Here is an 18155-nt window from a genome sequence, read left to right on the forward strand (position 1 = left end):
GGTAGGCATATTTTAAAAGCACCAGTTGAGTACTTTTAGCCTCTGTTATTTATGTATGTACTTTTAGTTGGTTTAGGAACCATACAATGCTCTTACAGTATTATTTTATCCTACTCTTTGTATTGTATGCATTATTTTTTATAAACAGTTTTACGATTGTAGCAGTTATTTTCTTATGCTTGAGAAAGAAGACTGTTCAATAAATCCTTTTATTGAAAACGCCAGTCTCTCTACTTTCTCTGCACCTCTAGTGAAACGAAGCATGCACGAGTGACTTATTGAAATATATATCTATTGTTTCCACGACTCTGAAGATACGTTTTATCTTGAGGAAACAAAGCTGTTATGTTTATGCGATTGTCAGAGACTAATCCCTTCTTGTGAATTCGAGAAAGTTTCTAGTGACCTCTGAGCTAGCTGGCACACACAATTAAGTCTAGTATATTCGATAGAGACCTAGTCGACCTCAGTCCTACGTCTAATCTACAGGATATACTATTCCAATGCGCAGAGCCTATTGGGAATATAGGAACTACACTACATGGTGCCCAACGTTTGGTAAGGCAATAATTTAACGCTAGATACTAGAGTAACTCAGTCGTGCTTTTCACAGAGACCCCTTTTCCCGTAAAAACTCCAATAGACGTCTGGAGTGGGTTAATGGATAAAATATCCACCTTAAACTGAGTAGGATGAAAAATCCTATGTATTAGTTTTTGGTTTGTTCAACATTGAAGGATACAGTGTTCCAAAATATTGTGCACCTTATCTTTGTTTCCTTGAAACTTTCTCTGCAAAACTTGCAACAAAATGCAAGATAGCGACGAAGAAAACGGTGGACCTGTAGGCACCACAGCCCGACCAGGTTTAGACGAGGCAGGTCTCCAATAAAATGACCCGGATGCTATAAACATCCCGGAAAACGTGAGTAAAACTATAGCTATTAAGCTTATAGAAAATGGCCTATCAGCTAGAGGTGGTAGAGTCATATTTATCATACAGGCACATGAATATCGGCAGACAGAGGTATTGTATTCATGGATTGTCTTTCCACAGGCAAATCCAACAACAGATGTCTTCCACTTCTATAAGATAGAGGAACCTCCAGCGGAATACGTTCCTTTCGAGGACATTAAAATTCCACTAACTTACCAAGAGCATCAGCTCTGGTTAAAAGTCGCCCTACAACATCAAAATCACATTACCAGGCTCGGTCCATTAGGTAGACCAAGAGCTACATGGCCGGTACTAGCCAGCTATACACCACATCCTGACTGCTAGCTCAGCTAAAACAATTAATTAAAATACATAGACAATTGGTACAACATGTCATGCGGACTTTAACAGTCCAACCTGCTATACGAATTCCACAGCACACCCCTTATCAGGGGAACACAAACAAAATCACACCACAGACTATACAATCAGTCACCTGTAAATTGCCCGCAAAAAAAGAAAAAATTCCATTCTGGTTAGCCCAGAAAATTACTTAAATAGAGGTAGTATTTCCCGATAGTACACCTCATGAGAAACACTCGATTCTAACAATCTGTGGGGATTGCACCACACGTGGAGGACTGTGACACTTGGGGTACAGTCTTTGCTTCAATATATACAAAAATACATGGTGTCCCGTCTATGGCGGTAATACCAGACGTTCTGAGACAGATTCAAAATGAATACAGTCCAGAACCAGCTTTGAATCCTGGTATGAAATTACTGAAAGATTTCAAACAAGTCTCAGCTATCTTATTAGCTAACATTAAAGGTGAAGCAGCATCCGTGGCAATCGCCAGAAATGAAAAGAACTTGATATTACTGAGCAACCGTATGAACTTGACAGAATTATTGCAAAATCCTATGAAGAATTAGGAAGAGATAGTTTGGGAGGGAAACCTGTAAAGCCTGAACTAACAGAAAATCCTTAAAAAGTTTTTATCAAAAACAATCTAACTACTCCTAAAAAAAATGGGAAAATAGTAGACAGTCACTACCTAAAGAGAAGCGCTCTCAGTCCAGAGGCAGATCTCCTCAAAAGGAGCACTCTGAAAAGAGATATAACCTTAGAAATAGGGATAATATAACAAAACCTGATAGATATCAAGATCCTGATACACGTTCCTCTCGTACCTTTCAGACTTCCTCGCAGACTTCCTCGCAGAAATTAGAAAGAAGAGGACGATCAGAACACAAGGAGGAACGCGTGAAGTCCAAAGCGGATCAACACGTTCCAAAAAATAAGAAAACTCAAATCTCCACAAAGAAAGTAGCAAGTCTAAAAATCAGACATGCCGAGGATCTTGAGGACACAACTCAAGAACGGGGAGTGAGCCCAGACAATGCTGGACAGCACAGCAGAGGTCACCATAGCTCGCAGGATCCTAAAAGATCATCTGGAGACAGTGGATCTGAATGAATACTTTAAGGTTGAAACTGCAGACACCAGGGTTAGTGTACCCCATAAATTATATGAAGTAACACTCCGAATAGAGGGGGATATAACTAGGAAGATAAAAGCACTCTCTTGGGAAAAATTATCTAAAGGTTATGACATCCTTCTAGCTGAAAAAGACTGGCCACCTGAATTTGTCAGGGAGTGCCCACGTGGCGAAGAGATCATTATGCCAGCCTTTTCTAATCATATCCCTATTCATAAAAAATACATCTATGCCAGAAAATGGGCTGTTGCCCAGGCTCCAGCATTATATAAAAATCATGTGGGATGGGATGAGGACTCACCATAAAATTCAGTTAAAAAATCAACCAACTGCTCAGAGACAGTATCCAGTTAAGTAGGAAGCTAAAAAGTAAGTCAGGGAGATCTTAGATCAACTTGAATACCAAGGGGTGATTGAAACATGCACCTCGTCAATGACCAATCCTTTGTTTCCTGTCTCCAAACCAGATGAAACATATTGTCTAGTTTTGTATTACAGACATTTAAACTCTTGTTGCAAAACTTTTGCAGTACAAAATTCACACAGTGCAGCACTAATGAATAATATTGTTCGGAAGAAATATAAAACTACTTTAGATATTTAAAACGGTTTCTTCTGTCACAACATTGCACCAGAAAGCAGGTACTTGACCGCTTTCTCAATAATGGGGACAGAACGACACTTCTGTCGTCTTCCCCAGAGATTTAAGAACAGTCCTGGGTTATTTTCAGCCAGAGTAACAGAGTTACTACAAACATATGGCGATGAGGCATTATCTTATGTCGATGACATTTACCTTACAGATGATGATTTGTACAGGCACTTGAAAAGGGTGAACACCATAATACTTGGGTTCGCCTCAGATGGGAATTAATTCAACTTTAAAAAATCAAGAATTGCCCACCTCAACGTCCTATTCTTAGGATATGAACTTTCGAGTGAAGACAAAAGCCTGGCAGCAAACTTTTTAGAAAAATGTGCGCTGCTCCAAACTCCAAAAACGCTGAAAAACTTACAGTCAATTCTAGGATTCCTAAACTTTGGAAGAACTAACATTCTGAATTACACAGAAAGGGTTAAAACTCTCTACGAACTAATCAAACCTGATTTCAAACCAACTAATTGGACTCAAAAACACACAGACATTTTGCGTTCAGTACAAACAGACATGTTGGCAACAACACACTTACAAACATGCGACAATGTGCGCAACCTTGTTATCCAAATCAACCCAGGGAGATGAGGATTCACATACCTGACCTTTAATGACGGTGAAAAGGTACCAATAGCATACAAATCACACTTGTACACACAAGCTGAAATGAAATTCACTTCAACAACAAGAAAATCTGACAGCGGTTCAGGCTGCTGTAGCAAAGGAGAGAGCCCTAGCACAGGGTAAACGCATTAAAGTCGTTACACCTATACCTGCCTTAGAGGCAGTGACAAAGGCAAGCATTCCAAATGCAAAAGGTCTGCATCCAAGATGGATACAATGGGTTAATTCTCTTGCTGCAACAGATGTTGAATACGTTTTTGACCCTTATTTGAAGACACAAGAATGTCTCCAATACGAACAAGAATGTCCTCTGCCTACTGAAATTCTACCTTTAGAACATTACGGCTGTATAATATATACAGACAGATCAACACAGCCCGTAATTGGGGGTAAACAAGCTTATAGTGCAGCGTGCACGATTGTTAAAGGTCGCTGGCGCGATGGTAAATTCAGACCTATGGTCACAAAAACTCAATCACTAGGAGACTGTACAGCTCAGCGAGCTAAACTCCAAGTATTCAAGATGGCGCTTGAAAATACCAATCGCGAATTCCCCACACTCATAGTGTGCGATTTGTATTACTGCGTCCAGTCATACAATGAATATTTGCCGACCTGGGTTCAAAATGGTTTTTAAAACGCAAAAGGTGGCACATCAAGCATAAAATGTTTTGGGAACAAGTAGTTCTTTTGTAGAAAGAACTACAAAAGACTCACGTGATCCATACACTGAGCTATCAGCATGATGGCGTTCACGTTGAAGGGAATTCATTGACTGATGAAGCCTCGAAGGCAGCTGTGCAAAAGGCTTCCGTAGCTACAATTAATTGTTTTTAAAAAACAATAGATGGTGAAATCATGCTCGCTGTCAATGCCACGAGCAAAGGCAGCGGAGCAGCGTTACCTCTAAATTATCCACTCAAGTATAAATATATAATTGATGCAAATTCTGTTCCTTTTACTCAAATCCCTGGAGTGGGGGATAGAGTAATTCCAAACAGGAACCGGAGAGGTGCTCTGATTCACAAAGCACATATGAGAGAGGGTCTGATACATCAAGGGATCTCAAAATCGCTAGTAAAACTAAAAAATATGTACTGGTGGCCAGGAATGAGTCTCCACATTTACGAATTTGGAATGAATTGTGATGTCTGCTACAGAGATCATAGCTTTGAACACCACCAGATACCTGACTACAGTGTAGCCAGCCCAGTACAGACACCATTGTTAGACAGCATTAGGCTTTCTGCACGCAGACGTCACCATGGACGAATGCGGTCCCACCACTACTAGGACAAGATTCATTTGGATATGGCCTCAGCACACAGCTGACGCCCGAACTGTTATAAAATATTTGTGAGTCTTTATCGGCACATACACAATTGGCACGCTACATTCTGACCAGGGTCCTGCGTTTAGCTCTAGGGCTTACAAGGAGGCCATGGCCAGCTTGGGCGTTGTATTTCGATTTTCGAGTCCATTCCATCCTTAGGGAAATTCGGTTGCGGTGAGAATAAAACGTGACATAAAGCAATCTATAACAGCTAGGGTATTAGGTTTGGGTGATGGGTGGGTCAAACATCTAATAAATGTCCAACGTAGTCTCAATAACCTGCCAAGAAATTCTCTGGGTGGAATCACTCCATATGAAATACTTTTTGGTACTAGAATGTTGGTTGAAGACCTCGATTGTCACACTTCAGTGGTGGAACAAAAACCCTTTGATATCAAAGATCGTTTGGCTGTTTTACAGGACTTAAATGAAACAAGAAGAAGTCTAAGCAATATCAGCGAAAAGCCAACGACCACTGAAGAAAAACCACCTGTCCCAGCAAGACCTGTCTGGATTCCAAAGATTGGGGATCTGGTCAGGGAGAAAATAGCGGACAAGAAGAAATTTGGGCCTTCTTACCGAAAACCAGTACCTGTACTAGCAATCCACGGATCAAGAACAGTACTAGTGCCGCCCCTTGCTGGAAAGAAGGAGAACCGGTCTGTGTCAATTGACCTGGTAAAACCACACCATGTTGCCGATAATAAATAGTAGGCCCAGCGAACTCCCATGATGTAGCAGATGACCAAATCTTGCAACTATCCAAGAGGTTCAAACTGAAAGACTCATCACCTTTGACGATTCTAAAGTGAGAAAAGAAGGACTATGCAATAAGGCCATGGAACTTGTGCCTCTTGAAACCCAAATAACAGTTCGTCAAGAAACTCCCGTCTACAATGATGTAGCATCTGACTATACCAATATGTCAAGGGACCAAGCAGCTCCAGTGATTTCAAGTAATCCGTATGCAATACCAACAATTGACAGAACTGCCTCTGGCTATTTCATCAACTTTGATACCTTTTCTGAGGATCCCAGTGAGCCTGAAATAACGCCAACAAATAAAATTTCAGGGAACAAGTAACAGAACTTTTTCACCAGCTTACAAATACATATCTGGTTTCACCATGGGTTGAATTTTGGATTGTGTTAGGTGTACTTTATCTCCTGCTATGGCTCATTCTTTTTTTAAGTTTGGGAAAGCTGATAGATGGAAAGCACATTAAAATGGACACAGCAAGTAAGAACATCAATTTGCTCCTGAAGCCACACAAATCATCTCATTGTGAACAACGAGACCTGTCATCAGTGAACATCCCAGCGGTTCCTCTACCTGGTGGAATAGCATGGGATAGAACTGATTATGACATTTATGGCCCTGTCGAGCTGCTGAAAATTCCACACCAATTTAAAGTTTCCTTGAGTGATTTTGTTTCACCCAGCCCATTTTCTGATGCTTGGGACTTTGAGTCTGTTAATAACATGATGGCAGACTTAGAAATGTCAGCAAAATTTAAAAAACATGAATATTTAGAAAGTTCATCAAATTATGAAGAAATGTATTGTTTTAATCATTTTGGCCACCATTACTTGCATAAATCTGTAAACCCTTGAAATGTTTTGACTTATAATCAATGGGAATATTGTTCAACTCCTCCAAAAGGTAGCTCTAAAACGTTTCTTAGAAAATTTCCATATTTCAAGGGTTTTAATGTTACAAACCCAGAAAGTTTTTACTTTAAAAATATGAAAAAGACAGGCATGAAAAGTATGTTGACAAACACTAAACAAATTTATTCTGTGACCTTTTATGCTCAATTGTCCACCTTAGGCTTTGACTTTCGGAAAGACAACATTGAGACAAAAACTGTTTGGGGCACAAAAGACTGGCAGGTACAAAGTTTAGAAGCATTGTTCAGAGACTGCATCATCCCAGAACAAATTATGTTTTTAAATGACACTGTTCAACAGACATCTTGTCTTGGCATTGCTAAGATAAACAATTTAAACAAACCGTCCATACCTAAGCTCACACCTGATAGTAATTTAATTTCAGATGAGGAGGTAGACGTAAATTATATTTTACAACAGAACAGAACAAATCCTGAATGGAAAAAATGGTTAATCTGGCCCACTAACACGAATAACTGTCAAGATAGATTTGTGAACAAGACATAAGGGTTCACAGTAACTCGGCCAGATCCAAGATATATCCAAAGACAACATCCAGGGATAATAACAACTTATAGTGTAGGAAAACTATGCCTTGAGTGGCTACAGAGATCCACACTTCCAGACATAAAACAACACTTATCTTTGCTTAAAGATGGCGTTGATTTACGAGAATTCTTACTGGGACCTCGTAATCCACGTCATAAACGTTTCATATTCGCTGGTATATACGCTCGCGGCATACAATGAAGCATGGAAAGTCACGCAAATTGAAACAGCTGAGAGAATACAAGAAATTAATCGTATTAATTTAGAGAAATCACTCTCTGTAGTTGACAATGGGTTAACAACTCTGTCATCCAGAATATATTCTTTGGACAGCATTGTATCCTCTGCCATAGATATAATGGAACAGGACCTGCTGATGTTACAACATGGCCAGTCTCAATTACGTTCTATGATGCTATTAGGCTGGACATTGCAAAGCCTTCATTCAGGCTATGTGCCTTGGTGTCTAATCAACACTACATCACTGTTTACTGTATTTAATCTTACAGATAAACAAATCTCGTTGGCACAGAGGGGAGCAGACAATACGATGCTGAGCATTGAAAAACTGGAGAGATTACCATTGATTGTTTCTGAGAAACCATCAGTTGAATGGATAATACATGGCACCATCACAATACCAGTGACGACTTTCCAGTTTCAGTATTGCTTAAAACACATACCAGCAGGCCTGTATAAAAAGGTTGGGTAAAGAATACATTAAGTCGACCTGGGATTTACCATACACACACAAATGTTGGAGTGGGGGAAAGGAAGTATTTCTTATTGGTAAAAATTGTGAAAACTCACTAAGCGGTACACTATTGTTTAAAGGTATCAATTTACACGGAGCCTGCGAAGGTTCTTCCAATAACCTTTCTTGCCACCTTCAAGGTTTGCCCGCAGCGGTGATAGATCCAATTTTCGGGCAGCTTTCCAATGGTAGCGACATTATGTTAAATGATCACAGCTGTTGTGGAATGATGCCAGAAATAAGCTGTCTCATTACTGTGTCAGCCAGGGTCACTTGCTGTATGCAAGTATTGTTTCCTAAAACCAAGACAGACGGGGAGTCGCCACTATGGCCTTCACTGAACATCTCTTCTGTATGAATTGATACTTTAAGCAGAATGAAAGCCATTCTTTTGCAAAAAACGGTGCCACTGACCTTGTCCAAAGAGACGGATGATCTGCAAGTTGCAAGGACTTCTGCAGAGATACATGCATTATTATCAACAAACTGCCCAGTACATTTCGCAGAAATGTTAGGTCGTATCTTTAACATGTTTGATACCTGCGTATTGCACATGTATTTAAGACGATTTTTGGGGGACTGTTAGCACTCTTTGAAGCAGTCCTGGGCATTTTTCCTAACTTCGTCCACTCTGTGTTCGGCCGCCTGCCTCTCATTTTGGGACTCGTAGCAGGGATCTTATTTTTATTCCTCCCGCTCCGTTATGGCACATCCGGCCACCAGTGATACCCATGCCATTATGGAAAATGCGCTGCAGGCTATAAGGGGCCGTGACTGAATAACACAGATCCTTGGCTTGGCTCCTTTGAGAGATCTGAATACCACATGGTTCCTGTCATTCAGACCAATCTGGCAAGATTGCATCTTACCTGTTCTACGATGCCTGCTTTGTGGAGAGGAATGCATGTCAGATGTTTGTCTAACACTTATGCCAATGGATGCTGACGCATTACTGGGTCCGGTAACGGCACATGTGTTGTGTTGCCCCCAGCGGCTACCAATCCTGATGACGGCATTCATTGAGATCTCACCGGCAAATCCAACTGGAGGTGAGATACGCGGACCATCCGGCATACAGGTACCATCTGCTATGAACATTGCTAACGTGGCTGGCGCTGACGACGATGCTTCACATCTGTGCACAATTGACCTTCTTAAGGAAGTAGTCAAACTTTCACCTACTGTGGTAGACGATTTCTTTGCCAGCCTTGATGACTTAATGTTTTCTCCTGACACCGAGAATAACTTTTGAAATTAGCACACAGCGTTCTTTCGAACTCTGAAAATTTAACCTTCAACTTTTCTTTTTTCTCTTTCTCAAAACAAATCTACCAAGTGTGGAACTCTATTTTTCACGACAGATTTATTTGACTTTTTCCAAAAAACAAACAGAACTTTGGCACAAAAAAGTAATCTGCTTAAAGTAGAACTATTCTTAGAGAACAAGAATTCCTTGAACACTTCCTAGAAACAATATTAGCCTAATCCACAAACCAAAACAGTTTGTATATTCTGCTATGGGATGGTCTCGACCTTTTTCTTCTGTAAGAGAAATTTCATAAATGTAATTTTGGTGATTCATTCAGTTAGCATTGCTAATATCATATCATATGCTTACAATGAAATCATTGCCTTTAAATGTGTACTGTACAGAATGCTCAATTGTTTTGTGTGCAACCATTTCAAATGCATTTTATATGATTTTTGGGGTGTTGTAAACACATGCTCTAGATTATATGTTTTAGTGCTTTAACTTAGATGAACATGATAACATGGAGTGGGTGTTATGTATTATTTTCGGACCCTATTGTAAGTTTCCCGATTCATGCCCTTATGTAGGTATAAATCACCATATCCTTATATAGGCATAGAAATCATAACCATAATTAGGCATAGCTCATGCAGTCCAAATACGGCAGGGCTACTTCCACTGGTTCCGAAAATCCACAACGATTTCTTTGAAAACTCAGCTCCAGCAGCCAGGGACTTCCCCTTGCTTGAATATTGATTTGTCCAAGAACTCATGGAGTTTTCAAAGAACTGAGACTCTTTGATGACTTTATTATGTCCAACTGTAAAAACCACCTTTGAGGTATAAATATGCCCACACTCGCCCAAGCAAACACACAGTGGTTTGGAGCAGTTCGACCATCTACTTGCCCGACGCGCCCTGCTACAGCAAGTGCCAAAGGAGGCCGACCCTCCAGCAGACGTACTGAGAGAGACGCTGTCTTTTCTCCTGCTGAGAAATCCAGCTTCAGTGTTTCCAAGCTACCCTTGCAGGTTTTTGGGATATCGAGTCCCGAGACCGACCTTCTCCATTCTAAACTAAGGTACGGAGCTGATTAGACCCTTAGAGAAATCTTGGACAGATTCTTGGCAAAAGAATACTGCATTTATGCTACACCTCACTTACTTATTCCCTCGTACTAAGCTTAGGTTAGGTAAACCGGGGTAGGCGTATTTTAGAAGCACCAGTTGAGTACTTTTAGCCTCTGTTATTTATGTATGTATTTTTAGATGGTTTAGGAACCATACAATGCTCTTACAGTCTTATTTTATCCTGCTCTTTATACTGTATGCATTATATTTTATAAAGTTTTACGATTGTAGCAGTTCATTTCTTATGCTTGAGAAAGAAGACTGTTCAATAAATCCTTTTATTGAAAACGCCCGTCTCTCTACTTTCTCTGCAACTCTAGTGAAAGGAAGCATGCACGAGTGACTGAGTGCAATATCTATCTATTGGTTCCACGACTCTGAAGATATGTTTTATCTTGTGGAAACAAAGTTTTCATGTTTATGCGGTTGTCAGAGACTAATCCCTTCTTGTGAATTCGAGAACGTTTCTTGTGACCTCTGAGCTAGCTGGCACACACAATTAAGTCTAGTATATTCTATAGAGACCTAGTCGACCTCATTCCTATGTTTAATCTATAGTATATACTATTCCAATGTGCAGAGCCTATTGGGAATATAGGAACTACACTACAACCCAGTAATAACCAGGTGTAATAAACATCACACCACTCACCATTGCGATCACTGCACAAACAGATGTTTGTGCAGTGACCACAATATATTAGGGAGCTAGTAATCAAGCCCTGTGTGTTTAGTCTGCTACACTGTTTGAGAACTTGATTGACTGGCTTCTTTGCTTTGGTGTCCTTACGTGGTATGATTGGGACAAGAAGAGATAAATGGAGTAATACCTTGATTACTTACTGATAATCTTTTTTACTCCTATTCATAGTCTGCCTTCTCTCAGTCGTAGCACAAACCGGACTGTGCAGAGGTTATCTGGCTCGGGAAAGATCAGGGGAATTATGGGAATTGCAAGCCCCTAATGGCACCCAGTATTTCAGGAATCCCTGGCTTGGAGGTGGGATCCACTGTACTTGTTATGACAAGGCACGAAGAAGAGTAGGACTAGCAGTAATGAAGATTACAGGTAAGTAATCCAGCCATTGCTGAAAGGGAGTATGTGCAGGCATGTGTAGTGTGGAGAATTAGAGTATAACTGGTTATTTTCTGGTTTTATAATGTGTCATTGTTAGATTGTCTGCGTGTTAAATCAAAAAAAAGAAAATGAGAGAATTTCAGTGTGTTTTTTTATTATAAATTGTCTTCCTTTATTTAATGCTCACGGAAATTTCAGGATATTTCTTCGACTCGGCAAGTATGTTACTTTTTCATTGTAATGTATCTTAAAGTAAAACTACTAATTATTTATGAAATGGCAAACATTTCTGTGCGCATTGTAGGCCACAGATTAAAATCTGGGTGCATTTACTCAAACTTTGATTCCAGTGAAACCACCACAAAATGTAGAACTTCTGGTATCGTGGACTACATAAACAAGCATTGGTAAACCAGTTGGTTGTGGCTTTAAAGGGGCGAAGTATTGGATTTGCCAATGCTTGTAGGCACTGATATCCAAACGCATGCCTCAGGATGCAATGCGTCCCTGTGCAACAATCTTTAAATCAGGTTCCTATAAAAAAAAAATTAAATCCAAAATGGCCACCATGCTCATTATGCTGCATTTGCGTGCACCGTAAACGCTACATGTGAGCGCATGTTTTGTGACACTTTCACCCATTGTGTTGTGATGCGTGCTTGCTCATATATTATCATTGGTGTTGATTCACCGAAATGCGAGGGGTAGCTTAAGTGATGTTATCCAAACTTTCAGCCACCGATGACATCACGGGAAGTGACATCACACTATTTTTGTTACCCTGCTGATGTTAGAGAGGGTGTTGCCATGACTTCTGACATAATGGCATTAAGGTAGTGATACTGCAGAATCAACAATAAATGAAGGATTACACATTACAATCAAGATTATTAAACTAATGCAACAGGTTTCTAATTAGATGAAAATAGATTTTTACATCACACACGCTTAAGTGTGTGTGGTACAAAAATAAATAGATTTGTATCTTATATCTGCTTTAGAAATGTCTATATAATTGTATTAATGTATCATTATTATATATATGTTATACACATATGCGTCAAATCTCTTAATTGCATGTTGAAAGTGGCCCATTCGTTTTTATATGTAGCCCCCTTGTGTGCTCCCAAAAGATCCCTTCTAGAGACACTGAGGATACAACTAAGTGTATCAAAACACGAGCAACAAAAAGCAACATCGGCTCATATGAGTCCCGCTTTACTTCAGTTTCTGACACTGCTTTTGTGATCTCTAAGGCTAGGGTTCGAAAGGCAGTGTCGGGCCAGGGGTTGCAGCTGCGACCCCTGACGTCCCCTAAATAACGTCCATGTATGTCATTATGCATTGCTACCATTTTAAATTTACCATCTAGCATTTCTGATGGCCATGTTAGTAATGTAAATGACAACATTAAAACCAGAAAAGAATAATACAGTTTATAGTGTGAAAAAGGACGTGAATGAATGAATGAAGGGCGATTTGTGTAAGCGCTACTTTGCCCAAAGGCGTCAAGGCGCAAAAGATGGAATAAAAAGCCAGGTACTGAAGTAGAATGGAAGGGAGAGGAGACCTAAGAGTAGTCAGTTGGCAGCTACCGGACCTTCGTAAAATAAACAAATACATTGAAAATAAGAAAATATGAAATCTCTCGTTCTTTCTTTGGGGCAGATTTATATTGGGAATGCGCCACGTTTGTGTCACGCAACTGCGGCGTAAACGTGGCGCATCCCTACGACCCATTTACAACGTGACGCATCTAGGCAGATGCATCACGTTGTAAAGCCCTGCACCACTTGTGGGCATTCCGGCGCAGGGTGGGCGTTCCGGGGTAGGTGCACCTCGCAAAAGTGGCTGAGTGAAATCTATAAGATTTCACTCAGTCACTTTCAGGCCAATGCTGCGTCAAAACCCTGCGCCTGCTTGAAGCAGGCGTAGGTCTTGACGCAGCATTGTAAAGATGGGGCACCCCGAGCCTTGCTGGAGCTGCGTCGCGCTTGCGACACAACTCCAGCAATGCGCCACCTTTACGGCACAGATGCGTCATGCATCTGTGCCGTTTTTGCCCCATGGTGCGCCGCATTGTAAATGCGGCGCACCATGAGTGGCGGAGCAGCGGCGCAAAATAACTGGCGCCATAAATCTGCCCCTTATCTTTATTGTATAGTTAATACAAAGTATTACAAACTTAGAACAATACATGGAGCCGGTCAAAAGTCTACATTACAAAAGACTGATTAAAAATCAGTAATTGGTAGGTAAATCTTACAGGGCTTTGTCCGATGAGCAAACTTAAAATAAAAACAAGAACGTTCATCATAAAATGAAAGCATGTAAACCTGAATTACATGCAAATACAAAATGTTTTGATTTATAGTGTGCAATGTAAAAAAATATAAATAAATGCCATAATCTCACCCTTTCTCTGCCAGCATACAAATAGTGGGCCTCATGAATTTCATGTATATACAATTAAGCTATATGTGCTGGACTTTCAGTCTCTGGATTATTGCTTGCCTGCTAACACTTAAATTCAGTTGATTGAGTGCTAGATCGTAAAAACATGCTGCAAACCTCAATTAGATAAGCAGATGCACCTAGTAATATGCAAAATGGTTTAGATTTTGTAAAAAACGAGCCTGCAGTTTGGACTAGGTAAAACTATTCCCCATTTAGGTGTTGATTCCTTTTATTGGGAAGCCACCCATTCTGTAGGTCACAAAAGTCAGTTTTAGGTGTTCAGAAAAATGAACCGCCCAGTATGGTTTTTAAATTCTTTGTTCCCATCGAGGTGTGTGCTTGGCAGGGAAGTGAGTTATATTTAGCTCTGATATAAATGATGGGTACATTTCTGTGTTTTTTTAAGCTCAAAACATCAAGGTTGTCACTGACATAGTGACCTAACTATAACTTTACCTTAACCTTTGTTTTTTTTCTGTGACTTTTTAAGTTTAAAAAAAACAACAACAAAAAATATCTTTTTATCACACCTAACTATAACGTTACTTTAACCTTTGTTTTTTTCAGTGTAAAAAATAAATATATATATATGTATGCCCAGCTTGTCTCAGGACTCTCCCAGCTATCCTTTTAAGGCCAGTCTGGGCAGCCGCTAGTACTAACAAGGCTAAAGGGGAGGGTACGCTGAGCAACATAAGTTGCCTCATGATCAACGCCAGATCCTTGGTGAAACACAGTCTGGAGTTCGCCGAGATGATCCAGGACAAGTAGATAAAAATTGTGTTCGTCACGGAGACCTAGGCGGATGCGGCCTCAGGGCCTGATATAGTAAAGGCCACCCCTCCAGACTATCTTAGTTTTATCTTGGATAGGCCTCGGAAAAAAGGAGGGGGCCTGGCGGTCATCTATCATACGTCCATCAAAGGGTCTTTCCAACCTGTGTTCTCCGAGACGTGTAAAGTCCTGGGGTTTAAGCTCATTCTGTCCATCCATCAATCCTTTTTGGGTTGCCTTCCGTATAGGCCCCCCGGCACTAAGGCCGTGACTTAGACACAGTAGGAAGCTCCTTTGAGGAAGCTTTGTGCACAAAATCCTTCACAGTCTTAGGAGATTTCAATTTCCATCTAGAGAGCAGTTTAGGCTCGGAAACAATGGCCTTATCTGAGGTGATGCATGGGGTGAGATTAACACAAGTGGTTACAGGGTCCACGGATATGGCGGGCCACACCTTGGATGGAATTTTCACAAACAATCCGGATTTGAAATTTGCAAAGATTGATCCAGTCGAGGAGGAGCCAAGATGGCGATCGGAGCAGACCTGTAGGCTCCCGGCTCCGCCAGCCTTTCTCCGCCGCACCGATATCCTGGCATATATCCTGGTGAAATTTATTACCGGATTGCGTGCGGCGCGGCGCTGATTTCAGCGGTGTTTTCCCGGACTCTCTACCTGCCCGGCGGCCGGAGATAGCTGCGATACTACTTTCAGCCCTGGACCCCGCCTGCACACTCGCTCTTTGCCGTGCCCCGGAGAACTGATGGCGCCCAGACTACCCTATCGGCGCTGAAGACCCGAGCACTTGTGGGAACCTCGTGAGGCACTGTCCGTGCGGCGCCGCTGGTGATAACTTGAAGTAGGCGGTGAGAAGTGAGCGCTTGCTACGCTGCGGCACTCTTCCGAAACGGATCCTTTGTTTGGGACAGATGTTATGCGGAGAGGGTCGCTCGGCCATGTTTGCTTGCCTACGGTTGCCTGACCCCACGCCTCACTACCCTGCTCCGGTATGGGGCGCCTCTCCGCGATGTGACACTCACTGACACTGTCTTTGGTGCTATTGAAGCCCTGCACGGACGCTCGCCTGTGCCACACTTATCCTGGCGATTACCCCGGAATTGCGCCATGATGGCTTTGTTTGGTGCTCCGTGGTGTGGGGGAGAGCGCCCGTCCCTGCCAGTGGCCTGTGCTGCCCCGCCTGATATGGGGTCCGATTTTCAGGTACCTTCCTTTGGAAGTGAGAGGCAGGGGCTTCAGCCTACACTTTCTTTCGGTACCATCCTGAATGCCCTGCGTGACTTCCGTGCCGATATGCACCAAGGCTACCAGGTACTGGGAGGGAAGCTGAACGATATGGCGTCGGCGCTGCGGCAGGGATGCAACGTTCTGATCCAGCAAACCCTCCATTCGGCTCTGCCTGCGTTCCATGGAAATACAGTGCTACCTTCTGCCCGCCGGACAGATGTGCCCGCCTCCAATTTTATGGGCGCCCGAGATCGTCCGCTTGAAAACTCTGTCTGGGATACTTTGTTTCCCCTTTCACCGGAGAGTGCTACATTGTTGGATTTTTCATCGCGAGTGTCTTGGGACCTATCCACAACATTGTTGACCCTATCGACGGCTCCTGGGTTATATCCTCCGACTTTGTTATCGAAGAACTCACACATTCTGCAAGTCTCTGAGGAACTCCCTATTACAGTCGGTGGATTTTCTGGTGACTTTCGACGGCCATTTTATGCTTCCAAGACACTTTCATTCTCTCTGTGGCCATATTGTCTCTTTGTTCTACAGTGGGCGGGCCTTTCCCGGGGAGCGTATTTGGGGATGTATCCACGATCGGGCCAGGGCTAGGCTGCTTCTTTGTTATCAGCTTCTTGGCTGGTTGAGCCGGGGTTGGGACGTTTTTTGCATCCAGTTTACTCTAACGCTGCTTTCCTCTTTGTTCTCACTGGGGCGGGCTGTTTCCTTTTCTCTGACGGTTGTGGCTCCTCACGGGGGGTGGATGAGTGGGGCCACCTAAGATCGGGCCAGGGCTAGGAGATTTCTTTAGTGTGCTGTACGCATTGACGGGCGGGGACTAGGATGGGACTGCTTATTGTCTGATTTATTCGCACATTTGGAATTGACTCTCCCCACCTGCAGCTTTGCTTGCTACTTTTGTTGTGCTGCTGATACTTGGGGTGGGGGATGCTTACGGGGCTGGTGGTGACCGGGAGTCTGTCGAACTTACCTCCTCCTACCTTTTCTGAGAGTCGGAGATTGGGATGGTCTTTCTCACTCTCTATACTCTCTTTCCCACTTGGGGTTCTTTTGGGGCGACAGGCATGCCTATTGGGGGGGGGGGTGGGCCGTGGCCTTCCGCTGTTATGCAGGGTGGGGGGATGGGATGTGTTTTATGTTTTTCTCTTTGTCTCTATGGCCCTCTTTCTTTTTCTTCTCTTCTTCTGTTTCTTTCTTTTCTATATTTCTTTGTTTCCTTTGGGGTCGGGGTTCAGTGTTCTTAGGGAGTTTATTGTGTTGTATCATTCTGTGGCATAGCGTTTGGTCTTAGTTCCTTGATGGTGGCCACCTGTTTCCTGACAAATGCCTTCCTCTATTATGCCTCCTTCCGGGTGCTCCTTGAACGATGATGGCTATCCTGGTCAGTGATTAGCTTCGACTCTCCTCGTAGTTTTCTAAATTGTACTCGACAAAATCATAAAATTAAACCTTTTCCTATCCTCATATTATGGTTCTATGTTCTACACGATACTCTTCGCTCAGAGACTGCTTTAACGGCGTTCTGTCCGATTGGTCCTTTTCTATCCTTTTCCCATATGTCATAGCGGCCGGCCCCGAGGGGTTGTAGGCAGACGCTGTGTATTGTGCATTTTACAAATAAAGGTTTAAAAAAAAAAAAAAAAAAAAGATTGATCCAGTCGCCTGATCTGATCATGCCCCAGTGTTGTTTAATATCGCCGCCGCATCACCTTATAGGGCAAGACAGGATAGGAAAACAGCTGGGACCTGTAGAGCCTGGAACAAGATTAAAGGAAGCTTGCTTGAGAACCTTCTGGTGTCTTCCATGGTCGCTCTGCCAGCAGACGTGAACGAAGCGGTGGCCACCTACTCTAACTGGGTTGACCGCGCCTGCACCACACTAGCCCCACCAAAAAATTGTCGCCCTACCCGCACTGTTCCGACAGCCCCCTGGTTCTCCGACGAGCTCAGAGAGTTTAAGCTCGTATGCAAAAAACTCGAACGGACCTGGCGTAAAAATTATAATGAGATAGACAAACGAAAACTTAAATCAAGCCAGGTGGTCTATAAAGACATGATCAGGAAGGCTAAACGAACATACTTCACCAACCGAATTTATGAGGCTAAGACCTCGCCCAAGGAACTCTTCCATACGGTCTCGAGCCTGGCTATCCTAAGCCAGTGATTACTCCACCCAGTGAGG

At 42.4% G+C, this 18155-nt stretch overlaps 1 protein-coding gene across 2 annotated transcripts in view; it reads left to right on the forward strand.

Moving 5' to 3' along the window:
• The window catches only part of AIFM3 (AIF family member 3), a 392572-nt gene that overhangs the window by 354050 nt on the left and 20367 nt on the right, over positions 1-18155 (forward strand). The window contains exon 21 of one of the 2 annotated variants that reach the window (XM_086943318.1): positions 11683-11703. The exons of the other annotated variant lie outside the window; for it this stretch is intronic. Within the exon in view, the coding sequence (XP_086799444.1) occupies positions 11683-11703 (21 nt within the window). The remainder of the gene's footprint in view (positions 1-11682; positions 11704-18155) is intronic. 2 annotated transcript variants of the gene reach the window in all.

Source organism: Lissotriton vulgaris, chromosome 11, assembly GCF_964263255.1.
Source record: "Lissotriton vulgaris chromosome 11, aLisVul1.2, whole genome shotgun sequence".
Lineage (NCBI taxonomy): Eukaryota > Metazoa > Chordata > Amphibia > Caudata > Salamandridae > Lissotriton > Lissotriton vulgaris.